The sequence below is a fragment of the Trachypithecus francoisi genome, unplaced genomic scaffold (assembly GCF_009764315.1).
Source record: "Trachypithecus francoisi isolate TF-2019V2 unplaced genomic scaffold, Tfra_2.0 Lachesis_group4, whole genome shotgun sequence".
Classification (NCBI taxonomy): domain Eukaryota; kingdom Metazoa; phylum Chordata; class Mammalia; order Primates; family Cercopithecidae; genus Trachypithecus; species Trachypithecus francoisi.
This window is the reverse complement of record NW_022681469.1, coordinates 67,504,133-67,516,700: the sequence shown is the minus strand read 5'-3', so window position 1 is coordinate 67,516,700 and position 12,568 is coordinate 67,504,133. Positions and strand designations below refer to the sequence as shown.

The window sequence follows — 12,568 nt, the reverse complement described above, 5'->3', positions numbered from 1 at the left end:
CTTGAATCCGGGAGGTGGAGATTGCAATGAGCTGAGACCACACCACTGCACTCCAGCCTGGGTGACAGAGCGAGACTCCATCTCAGAGAAAAAAGAAAGAAAGAAATAAAAGAGCATTCATTCACTCTAGTTCCTAAAACAGGTTATATCGATAACTATTAGTTTTTCTTCTTATTAAGACATGTTATTATACTCAGTCACTTGAGCAACACTGCAGAATAAATAGCCTAAAAATATTTTATTCTATGAACAAATTCTATATACATTTGCTTTGATACAACTGTAATTAGTATGTACACACATAGTTTTGTTCTTTTGTCTTAACATTTCAGATATATGTCATCCACATACTATTATTTTAATGGGTGCTCAGAAGTTCATTTTATTAATGTGTGAAATTAGTCATTTTTCTAAAGTTAGATATTTGGTCTGTTTCCAGTATTTCTCTATTCTAAATATTGCCATTGTGAGCACAAGTAGATCAAAAAAGGTTGTCAAAATTTTGCCTTGTTTTCTGACAAGTAACTTAACTCTTCTGAGCCTTTGTTTCTACATTTGGAATACTAAACCTACCATGAGAGGTTGCTATAAGTTTATAAAAATAAACATCTGAATATTTGTGTACCAAAAAAAAAAAAAACACCACTGAAATGTTTAAAGGGGTGAATTTTGTGATATGCTAATTATATTTCAAAAAAGCTGTTTTTCTTTTTAAAAAAAAAAAAAAATTAGATAGTGATAAATGACGGTTACTAAAACTTGCAAATTCCCCCAAATGAAAATACCAAATGAAATGACGAAAAGTTTTATAACTCAGGCTTGCATTTGCCAGAGAGTGTTCTCCAGTAGGAGGGAATCAATCACAGTGTTTTTGCTGAATGCTACCATATGGTCTAGCCACCATAAAGGATCTTTGTCATTTCACTAGTTAGGAATGCATAAAATGTTACTTTAAATCCATTTTAGTTTTCATTTCATGAATGGTTACCAAGGGTCTGTGATTTTGCCCCTAATGACATGTTGAATCCTCAAGTGAGATAACCACTTGGCTGTCCTATTGCGATAAGCTCTGTAAGAATGACCTCTGCTTCCATCAGGACTTGGATTGGGAGACTGCTAAAGAGATACAGAGAGCTTTCACCTTTCTATATCATATTCCCAAGCTTACTTTCTTAGGAAAAGTTGTACATTTGAAGACTGAACAATGAGTGGTCTGGCATGATAGAAATCTGTCACCAACTAGGCAACAGCTTTGAGCAAGTCATTTAACCAAATTGGGTTTTGGTATCCTCATTTGCTAAATGAGCATGAGCTTGAAGTAAGATGACCTCTGATACTTCTACCAGCTCTGGCATTCTGTGATTCTCAGCCCCTTTGAATGGTTCCACCTGGGTACCCCCAAATTTCACATTTCTGATTTGAGTTTTGCCCTCCCACTTACTTGGTAAGACTGGAGAGATGAGGGAAAGACCCCTTGTGAGACTGAGAGTCAGCAGATGCTCAAGCTAATGCAGTACTCTTTTCTCAAGTCTCAAAGACCAACCTGGTTTTCATTCAACCTTGTTTTGGTGTTGTTTCTAAGAAGTATCCCTGCTTTTCCATTAGGTAGACTGTTGGCTCTTCGTTGTTTCTCTTAAGTGTATCTTAATTTGTTTCTGATTATAAAGTAATCCATTCTTTTAAAAAAATCAAGCATTTTTAAAAAATCCAAACATGTACATTTTAGACACTTGAAAGTCATCATAAGCCAAATCCCTACAAATAGCCACTGATAGCCATTTCATATTTATTTTTCATCTTTGCCAGTTTAAAGAGTTAAACAGTACCTTCAAATTTAACTATTTATAATATTGAGCTTATTTTCACATTTTTATTGGCCATTTATATTTTTCTTCCTCTGTGAAAGTATTTGTTCCTGTATTAGGATGTTTTTCTGTTGTGTTGTTCCTAATATTCTTATTGATTTGTAAGAACTCTTTACATAAAAAAGAAATACACTCTTCTCTTGCATGTATTGGAGAGATTTTTTTTTTCTTGCTTTGTTCCTTTCAATTTCACTTTGTTGTATTTGGCTACCATAAAGAAGCTTTAAAATTGTATGTAATTAGGTTGTCAGTTTTTTCCTCCATGTCGTCAGGATTTGAGGTTGTTCTTTGAAAGGATATTCACCCCATTTCCTTTCAGAATTTATTGTTCTGCTTTTTACAATTAAATCTTTGAGACATCTGAAGTATATCTGGGTGGAAGAAATGAGGGCTACTGGTTTTAAATAGATACTTTTTAACACCTGGTGGAAAAGTGGCTATCTTGGCTTGGGGCTTGATGACTTTCAGCTGAAGCACCCAACACCAAGTGAGTGTTTTAGGTAAGGCACAGAAAAAATATTATGAAAGAGACAGGTAATGTTCATTTGGTCATAGAAGGAAGCTAAAATCTGAATGGGCTTATTGGAAGAACTCTCCGTTGAGATGGACCTCTTGATAGCATAGATGAGATTACAAAAAGAGGAAAAGTTCTGGGGAGGTATTCATGAGAGGTGGTCCAGTTTGACTTGCCATGAGCTAGATTTTTGGGGATCCAGGCTTGGGTGGGTACTGGGAAGCTGGGGATGATTTTGAGCTGCCCTTTAGGAAAATAAATCTGGTAGCAGTGTGGGAACAGATGGCAGTGAGAATGCAAGGGATAAGTTACAAAGTCTGTAGCCTAGGTTGGTTTTTGTTGAGAGATGGTATAAAATTGATTCAGTAATGAGCAAATAAGGAAGTTCACCAAGCAGAACATATCATTGCAATGTGGTTCAAGGCAATATATAAGCACATGGGCAGTGTTCTGTCAGATGTTGAATGAGCAACTGCTAAGAGATCATAATTGGCTATTGTAGGTACAGTAAGGCACTAGCCAGAAGATTGGGTTCAGGGCAGGACTTGAAGGGAGGAGCAAGAACAAGACACTACTACAAGGACTAAGACCCTGAACCAACCATTAAGATGGGTAGTTGGACATAGATGAAGCAAATAGGGAAGCAGACCAAAGTCCAACTCCAGCAGGGCTTGATGTTCCCTCACCCTTACTAGGCAGTGAACTAGAAGTCCTTAGATCACCACTCCCCATCCCCATTCCCATTAAAAAGAGAATTGATCTCACAGTCAGCAATGATGCTGAGCCTGCATGTTGGGTCACATGGGTCAAGGTGTGCGTCAGAGCAGGACTATGAGGAAGGAAGATGACCATACTCAGCCAGTCAAGGAAGACAGTTTTACCTCCCATGGGTAGTGATCAGGCTCTTTGATTCAGCTTTCCTTGTTTGTAGATTTAAAAACAAACCCTTAGTAGTGTTTCCATGTACTCTTCTTCCCTTTCTTGGTGGCCATGACTTGTTCCCTGGATTACTGCATATTGAGTAAATTCCTGTATACCTTCTGGATTATGAAAAATGTGTCTTTAACTTTTTAGAAAATATTCTTATACTCCAATTTTCTTATTGTCAAATTGAATTTAACTTTTCTATAGTTCTTTATAGGTTTTTAGCTATCCTTGATTGAGAAGCAGTTAGGAAATCTGAAAAGCTTGATACATGTAATATTCCAAATTGCTTTATGATTCTAAACTTAGAGGTTACGTCCATTTGGACACACACACACACACACACACACACACACACTTTAATGTCTTGATATTCTTTCAGACATCAGGAAGCCAGATCCAGTCAGAAGAATTTGAACTAAATGATGAAAAGGCTGCCACTGGAATGGCCCCAAATGGCTGGAAATCTCGCCTATTTAGGCATTCTACTCAGAAAAACCTTAAAAATTCACAAATGTGTCAGAATAGCCTTGATGTGGAAATCGATGGACTTGTAAGTTGTTTTTCACTTAAATTAAGTCTTTTTCTTTGTAGTTTTGCTACAATTGTTGAAATTCTTAGCCTTGCAAATATTTTTCAGGCACAGATGACTGCTACTATGAGCCATACTCTTTGTAAAGAAAAAAAAATTCAAATTTTAAATGTATTTGACAATGAATTGAAATCAGTTCCAATTATAAATGGATTTTCAAGGGAAAAAAATCCAGAAATGTAGTCTTTGTGCTGAGAGGCTTAATATTAAAATTGAATTTGACATTCATCTTTGAGGTCCAGAGATAATAAGACTGGTCCAAAACGAGAGGCCCTGATATTTGCATACTCTGTTGGGTAGGATTACATTTGATTATCTTTATTAGGAAATCCAGAATAGCATCTGTTTAAGCAAATTAAGAGCTTTTATTTCTGTTTCACATACCAAAATCTTAGAGGTGAAAAACTCAGGGCTAGAATGGTAGCTCCACAGTCCCCATAGACACAAGCTCCCTTCATCTTTATCTGCACTACCTGGCATCAGGTTTCCACCCTCAGGATCACTTATGATCTAAGGTGGCTCCTGAAGCCCTACCTATCACATCTGTGGTCCAAGCAACAGGCAGAAACAAAGAGGTTTCCCAGAATTCCCATATAATACTATTACTTATAAGTCATTGGTCATAATTCAATCACATGGCCATACTTAGCATGAGTATGGAAAATTCAATTTTTTTCTTTTTTTTTGCTGTATGCATTGACACTCTAAATTAGATTGGAATTATCTTACTTAGAAAAAGAGGAGAATGGTGAGAAATAGCAACGTTGGATTTAGGAAATTATTAATTCCAGTTAACAATTTTATTTATTTATTTATTTTTAATGTTATTTTTTGAGACAGGGTCTTGCTGTGTTGCCCAGGCTGGAGCACAGTGGTACAATCACAGCTTACTGCAACCTCCACTTCCTGGGGTCAACTGATTGTCCCACTTCAGCCTCCTGAGTAGCCGGGACTACAGGTGTGTACCACCACACCTGGTTAATTTTTTTGTGCTTTTTATAGAGACAAGGTTTTACCATGTTGCCCAGTCTGGAACAAATAATTTTATTATAGAGAGGGAATCCATTCCAAAAAAAATTTCCTTATTTCAAGAAATAGTTTTGATCTATTTTGATGTTATTTATTGACGAAGGCTGAGTTTATTTTTACTCTTGTATTGGCCTGAGAAAACTAATTCTACCAAGAATTCAGTGCATCTGTTTTTTATCTGTGTAGGCTATTACTGCAGAAATTACAAGGCCTCTCTTAGAGGTCTTAATCTGGGTATATTTCTAGAAAGAAGAATAACAATTGTACCATTTTGGAGCTTCATTATTATAAGTAAGATAAGCAATTTCTCCTCTTTTGGCTATGGAATTATCCACTTTTCATTTCCTCATTTATTTTGAGAGTTATTTTGCTATCTCTTTAAACTCCAGTATTTCACAGGAGCACGTCTCTTGAAGAAATGCACAGAGAAGAGGGGGCGGCAGGAAATGCTGCAATCAACAACATTGTCCCAAGTACCACCCTAGGGAGAAAACAACATGTCAAAGGAGAGGGAGAGATTAAGTCTGATTAGAGGGACCTGAGCAGACCTGTTTGTGTGCTGAAGAGCAGTAATTCAAGAAAAAGATTCATTCATTATGCTGGAGATAGGGACTTAAAGATAATGTTAACTAGAGAGGAAAAAAAAAAAAACCCTGAAATACAGAAAAAATGGGTAATTTGTAAGAAGAAGGCTGAATAGAACCTACTTCTATATTCTCTGTTTTTTATAGATATAAATATAACCTTTCTCAGCGACCTCAAGCTTTTGGGATTCCATAGTCACCTATGTCTCAAGTTTAATATTAAACTGCTTCTATCATCAGAACATTCTTTATGAGACCTAAATCCTGCATGCTTGGTCGGACATTTAATTAAACATTTGCTGAGAATCTTATATGTGCCAGGAATTGGATACTTTCTAGGAATATAAAGATATAATATTTACCCTTAAAAAAAGTTACATACTAGAAATGGAGATATGTAAACAAAAAAATCACAAACAAGCTAAGCTATGAAATAAGAGAACTCTGCACAGGGAAAAGTGTGATAAGAGAAAAGGAATATAATTAATTTGGTTTTGTGAGTTGGAAATATGGCACAGAAAAGGCAAGGTTTTGGGGTGAGGAGGCCAAGCCCATGTTCTCCAGTTAGTAATGGTTTCCTACATTTGCAAAGATGTTTATCCATCTACTCAGGTGTATTGTCTCATTTGACCCTGATATCATCCCTGTTAGAGAGGCAGTACTGTATCATAATATATGAGAAAACTGCAGCTCAGCTCATGTGGCCCAGCCATGACTGTCACACCAACACAGTGTTGTGTGACTCCAGAGCTGGATGCCAAGGTGTTTGTGCCCACAGCCTGCTACCTCACAGTCTGCTGAGGCCAGAATAGGGATGGGCTAAGCACACCATGAAGGTTGCTTCTTGGCTGAACAACCTATACTCAGCTTATGATGTGTAATCAGTAAACATGTTTGTTAACATGTTATAATATACTGTCCTACTCTCTAGTAGTTTGCTTGTCATTCTCTGCACCTAGTTTGCAAGTCCCTTGAGGGCAATGGCCATGCGTTTTCTATGTCTACGGACTCTGGTAACTGTTGTGTCATCACCAGTTTGCCCTGATGTTTATATGTTCTAGGAAGCAAACGTGCCACCAGTATCTTTTCTGAAGGTCCTGAAACTGAATAAAACAGAATGGCCCTACTTCGTCGTGGGAACAGTATGTGCCATTGCCAATGGGGGGCTTCAGCCGGCATTTTCAGTCATATTCTCAGAGATCATAGAGGTAAGTTTGCAAACATCCCATAACAGCCTGAATTAAATCAGTACATCAGCTGCTGCTTCTCCCAACCTCACTAACTGGCTCCATTCTGGGATTAAGCAGCCTTAAACTAAGCCAAAGTCCTTAAATCCCTTTTGAGAAAAGCTGTGAGGGAAAAGATAAGTAGCCTTTGAATCACTGTAAGTTATGATATTAATGAAATTATAAAATGTAAAATCAGTGAAGAAGGCATTCTAATGAGCTGTCTTCATTTGGTGAAACTGGTGTCAGACAATGATCCCCAATCTGTTTGTGTAGAGAAGCTGGTACACGTCGCACAGTGAGGTGGAGAGAGAGTGGAGCAGGGAGGGGTTAAAGTCATAGAGTTTAATAAGAGTCCAGGCATTGGGTATAGACTGGCCTCACTACTCAATAGCTCTCGGTACCTCAGTTTCTTCATCTATACAGTAAATCTACCTCATAACATGGCTGAGAAGAGATTATATAGGTAACTATCTGGAAAGCATTTAAGAGTGTGTGCCTTGTAGTAAGTATTCAAAAAGCAATAGCCACCCCATTTTAGCAATCCTTCCAAGGCTTGGGGAGTCCAAGACTAAGAACGAAAACATACTAGTCAATCATTCAATTAATTGGGGGATATTTAAAGGAAGTTATCACAGATATAAAGCCTCCATCAATTCCATGAAATCCAGAGTTCATATTCTACAATTTTAGTCAACCTCTAACATTATTGGAGAGACTTTGTTGTTGAGGACAAATCATTCTCCATCATGTTATGAGTTTATTATTTTGTGATGTTGGACATTGATCCACAATTAAGACCACAAGCCAAAAAATAAATAAATTAGAAAGGATCCTCCCCCACATCTTTTAAAGTTTCAAAACAAAGCACGTTCTGGCTCTCTTGCAATTCAAGGCAAGGTAGACTATATATTTTGGGGCATCTATCTGCCTAGTGCTTCTCCAGGCACTGGAGATACAGTGGTACACAAATAAACCAAGTCATGTCCTCAAACAGCATGGTTTCTGTTGGGGAAGATACGCAACAGACAAACAAATAATCCCACAAACATGTAACGTGTTGAGGGATAACAAGTGTTTTAAAAGATGGGTAGGGTAATAGAGAGGGGTTAGCTGGGGGTGCTGTTTCAGATAGAATGCTCAGGAGAGGACCCTCTGGGTAGAAGCCTGATGGAATGAGAAGTGGAGGGCTGGGGCAGGGAGGAATCAGAGGGAAAAGGGGACATATAGGAAGAGGAACAAATGCTAAAATGTGCAGCCACTCACAGTCCATATGCAGTATGTCAACCTATGTTAATAACCATGCAGTCAGAAAGTAGAATAGAGATTACCAGAAACTGGGAGGAGGGAGGGAATGGGAAGTCATTGTAATAGTATCAAGTTTGGGAAGTTTGGGAAGGTGAAAAGTTCTATAGATGGATAGTGGTGAAAGTTGCACAACAATGTGACTATACTTAATGCCACTGGATTATACACTTAAAAATGGTTAAAATGGTGAATTTTGTGTTATGTATATTTTACCACAATTACCAAAACCCTACATATTTGAAGCCTAGTTTTAAACATGTGACAGTCAAGCCACTATTTATGGGAGGAATGAACAAGGATCAATCATGTAATCCAAGTGGGCATTTTAAATATTCTTTTGTAGATTTTTGGACCAGGCGACGATGCAGTGAAGCAGCAGAAGTGCAACATGTTCTCTTTGCTTTTCTTATGTCTGGGAATTATTTCTTTTTTTACTTTCTTCTTTCAGGTAGGTACCCATGATTTGCCGTTCTCATCAAGTTTATAATTTAATTAGAGAAGTTAAATTAAACCTAATGGAGCTTCCAAATTCTTACAGTGAAATAAATTGCAGACACGATTGGCATAAGGCTCTCCTGGAGGGTAGACTCCTTATCAGGGGGAACTGTGACTTCCCTGTGTCCTAAATTATATTAGATTACGAGTTTGCCCTCAGCAAACATTCATTACCAAGGAACAAGAGACCTCAGTTTACTGCAGAACATAAGAGTAACTTAAATTCAACAGGTTGTGAACTGGGAAAGTACAGTCCAATAGCATTCTCTTTCCTGTTGTTACTCTTTATAAAATAACAAGTAAATTCTCTGATCTTTTCCTACTTAATTGATGAACTATTTGAAAGAACACAATATTTTGCATTCTAATATTGTAGACCTGGCCAAAATAAACTAGTCAAACTCTCTAATTGTACTTTTCTACCTAGTTAGACTTCTCTCTAATTTCTTTTGTCTCTTTAACCCAGTGGGCACCACATAGGCCTTTCAAATACAATACAATCCAGTCAGCAAAATAGCATTTCCTAGTCGTGCCAGCATGCTTCTCTTTTATTATTGTTGAACCAATGGCAAAAATAAACCAAGCTTTTTATTTAGAAATCATTGCCCTACTAGACATAACTCAATGATCTGATCCAGCCCCAATCCGTGGGATGCTAGGCAGTGCAGCTAGAAAAATGTATTTCAGGGGCTGCAGGAACAGTGGGCTGATGCATAGAACTGTATTGCCTGTAGCAATCTTCCAGCAAATGGAGGGGGAGGGCAGTCTGGTCCTGGACAAGGAACACCTGGGGCCTATTCACCAGGTGCACTGATCACCCATCCCCCTGGCTTAGTAAACAGTTCTGATGTGCACTCCCCAATGTGCCCTCGGCACGGCTACCCCAACACTCACAGTGTGGCTGGAGACTCACACATCCCAGAAGTAAGCCCACTTCTGGACATCTGGACTCCTCTCCAGTTTGGATGTGGTAATTAGAAGGAAATTGTCCCAAAGAGGCTGGAGAAGGAAGAGTACCCTGATTGTTCCCCAATTTGAGTGCAGGTGGAGCAGTGACCAGGAACCAGCAGACTCATTTGGATCTTGTTTCTAAGGACATCCTTCCTCTACACTGCACGAGCCAAAACGAATTCCTGTGTAGGACTTTGTTACTTCTGTATTTAACTGCTTTATTGGAAGTAGTAGGAACACACTGAATGTTGTAGTTAAACACAGTATCTTTGTCACTGAGATGTTGCCCTTCAAAGTTTTGAAAAATAAACTTATTTAGAATGGTTTAGAAGCCAGTACTGGACACCTTTAAGATTTTTGGCCTTTGATTCTAATGTATACTAATGATTTTGCAGTACATAAATTTCACATGGGAGCTTTGAATTCGTATTTGGTCCTGGACTTGTGTTATTTAAATAGATGATTAACATACAAATAATGTAAAATCAATGTGAATATATGCACCTGTGTCAGAATACTAGGAACTGTTACCCACACAGGAAGTGGGTTTGGTCACTTCGTGGGTTTCAATCCAATGACCACATCAAGGAGGATTTAGCAAAGGAATTTTATAACTTGTCACAAGTGAGGAGCTCACAGGGCATAGTTCCCAAAGTAGTGTCTCCCCAAGCTGGAGGCTGGGTCAGGTTTTATAAGCATATTGTAATGAAGTGTGATCTGATTGGATCTTGCAATGAGGTGATGCCAGGAAGCACTATCTGACTGGATCCTGCCATGGGGTGATGTCAGAGCTCGATCTGATTGAATCCTGCATCCTGCACTGTGGTGTCTGCTTCTTCATTCAGTCCCTGATTCTTGGTTCGGAGCACTTAGCTTCCCGCTATGGCTGCATGTTTGATTCATCTGGGGTTGCTCAGGTTATTAACATGACTTGAGGGTCTGTGGCAACTGTAAAACAGCTCATAACTTTGCTACATAAAAGTTGAACAGGATTGGTCTGGTGCAATTATATACATAAAGATCAAAAGAGACCATAGCCTTTTTTCTCAACCAGGGTTTCACGTTTGGGAAAGCTGGCGAGATCCTCACCAGGAGACTACGGTCAATGGCTTTTAAAGCAATGCTAAGACAGGTAGGAGTGTGCGCTGGAGAATGCCTTCTGGGTTTTCACATTTCTTCCGTATTAAGTTTCTTACTGTTCTTATTGCTATGTTGATAGGCATGTTTTCCCCCCATGGTATTCATGCAAGGATGGGGCAGAGTCCTACAAATTGTCCTGGTCCTTCAAGAGCTAAAGACCTCTCATGATTTTTTTTCACAGAAATAGGCTTTGTTTGGGTAGCTTTGGCTTATTCTGTAAATATCTCTCTCCATGTAGACACTATCATTTCAAAGACCTGTATCTCTTTTCTGGATCCTGTGCAGGCCCTGGTGAGTCCATTGAGACTCCAGGATGTCTTTAAACCAAGAAAAGCTAGTTGGTAGCATTTAATCTCATGTACCACAATCTACCATACTAACTGTAGGTATTCTCAAATGTTCATAATTGTTTTGTTTATTTCTTATTTGAGGTCTATCTTCACATTAATTCATGTGTTGGTTTATTCAAACATTACTTATCATGTACCAGACAGTGTGCTGGTGGCTAGTACTGTACAATCCATTATTTACTCTCCTGGTAAGTTCACATTCTAGTGCATGACATAGGAAAATGTGCAAACATGAATTATCTATTTTTATAGAAAATGCCTAAGAGAGGGCCAGAATATTATCCATTCAATTGACAGGAACTGATTACATTTCTGTTCACAAATGGGCACATAGTAGGGAGTATATTCTAATTAAATCTGTTTACAAATCCTATTTCAGTATCTCCTAAACTCTTGCTATGCAGGAAAAATTATGTGAAGGTAAAAGATGCCATGGATGAGTAGCTTACAATTAAAATCAAGTCTCAGACATGCTTCTTTTTTCACCTGTGGCTAACTAGATATAAGACACACTTTTAATCAGTGTTTTTTTTTTTTTTTTTTTTTTTTTTTTTAATATCAAACAAAAGCTTGGTGAGAAACCAGGGCTTATTTTCTCCTGCCTAGAATCTATCAGAACAACATGTCCAAGACAGCTCCACCACCCTTTATGAGAGACAACACCATATCAGGGCAGAAGTGTCCATAGTGAACAACATGATGGTTGGGTGAACGGGATGCCCACCAGCCTCCCAGCCTTGGGCGAAGCTGGCAAAAATCATGGCAGCCATCTGGGTGAGCCCTGCTCCCCTAGACCAGAGATGCTCTCCCTGCTACCACAGAGCAGTCAGGAAGCTGGGTTCTGCCAGATTCTGGGGGATTGTGCTCAGAGCAAGGCCAGGGACTCTACACTGCATTTGAGGTATTCTCTAAATTTCCTCAGCCTTGGAGCTTTGGGAGGCTTTGTCTGGTTTTCTTTGCTTGTTTTAATTTTGAACTAATATAAAGGTATATTTTATGCCATAGGACATGAGCTGGTTTGATGACCATAAAAACAGCACTGGTGCACTTTCTACAAGACTTGCCACGGATGCTGCCCAAGTCCAAGGAGTATGTAGACTGCACTCTACTTGTATTTTTTTACTAACATGGTTTTAGATAAGCATAGCATACCGACACTTGTTTAAGATGCTTCCAGCTAGAAACAGCAGAAAGCTCAAATCAAAACAATAAGCAGAAGATTAAACTTCAGGGTTGGTTGACCCACTGCCCCTCCAGATTTAATCCAGAATCCAGGTTCCCATCATTGGCTTTGGCTTTATCCCAAGGCTGATTCCCTGCAGTCACAGGATGGCTGCTAATAGTAATTAGAACTACAAGCTTCCTTATTTCCCATCCAGTGAAAGAGAGCACACACCTATACCTCAACCCCCAAACAAAACCCTTTGCTGAAATCTAGTTTGGGCTAATTTGGGTCACATGCCCCACCCTGAACCACTAGCTGTCTCCAGGGGACAGCAGTGTTCTGTGTGGCATACAACCCCACCCCTGTAGCTGAGGTGGGTTACTTTGCTGCTCACTGCTTCCCCACAACAGGAGAAGGAGGAATGG

General features: G+C 38.8%; 1 protein-coding gene across 3 annotated transcripts in view; it reads left to right on the top strand.

Annotated features, from left to right (window-relative positions):
* The window catches only part of ABCB4 (ATP binding cassette subfamily B member 4), a 71,993-nt gene that overhangs the window by 41,095 nt on the left and 18,330 nt on the right, over nucleotides 1–12,568 (top strand). For all 3 annotated transcript variants that reach the window (XM_033192529.1, XM_033192530.1, XM_033192531.1), the window contains exons 16-20: nucleotides 3,686–3,856; nucleotides 6,570–6,716; nucleotides 8,386–8,490; nucleotides 10,543–10,620; nucleotides 11,984–12,067. In XM_033192529.1, the coding sequence (XP_033048420.1) occupies nucleotides 3,686–3,856; nucleotides 6,570–6,716; nucleotides 8,386–8,490; nucleotides 10,543–10,620; nucleotides 11,984–12,067 (585 nt within the window). The remainder of the gene's footprint in view (nucleotides 1–3,685; nucleotides 3,857–6,569; nucleotides 6,717–8,385; nucleotides 8,491–10,542; nucleotides 10,621–11,983; nucleotides 12,068–12,568) is intronic.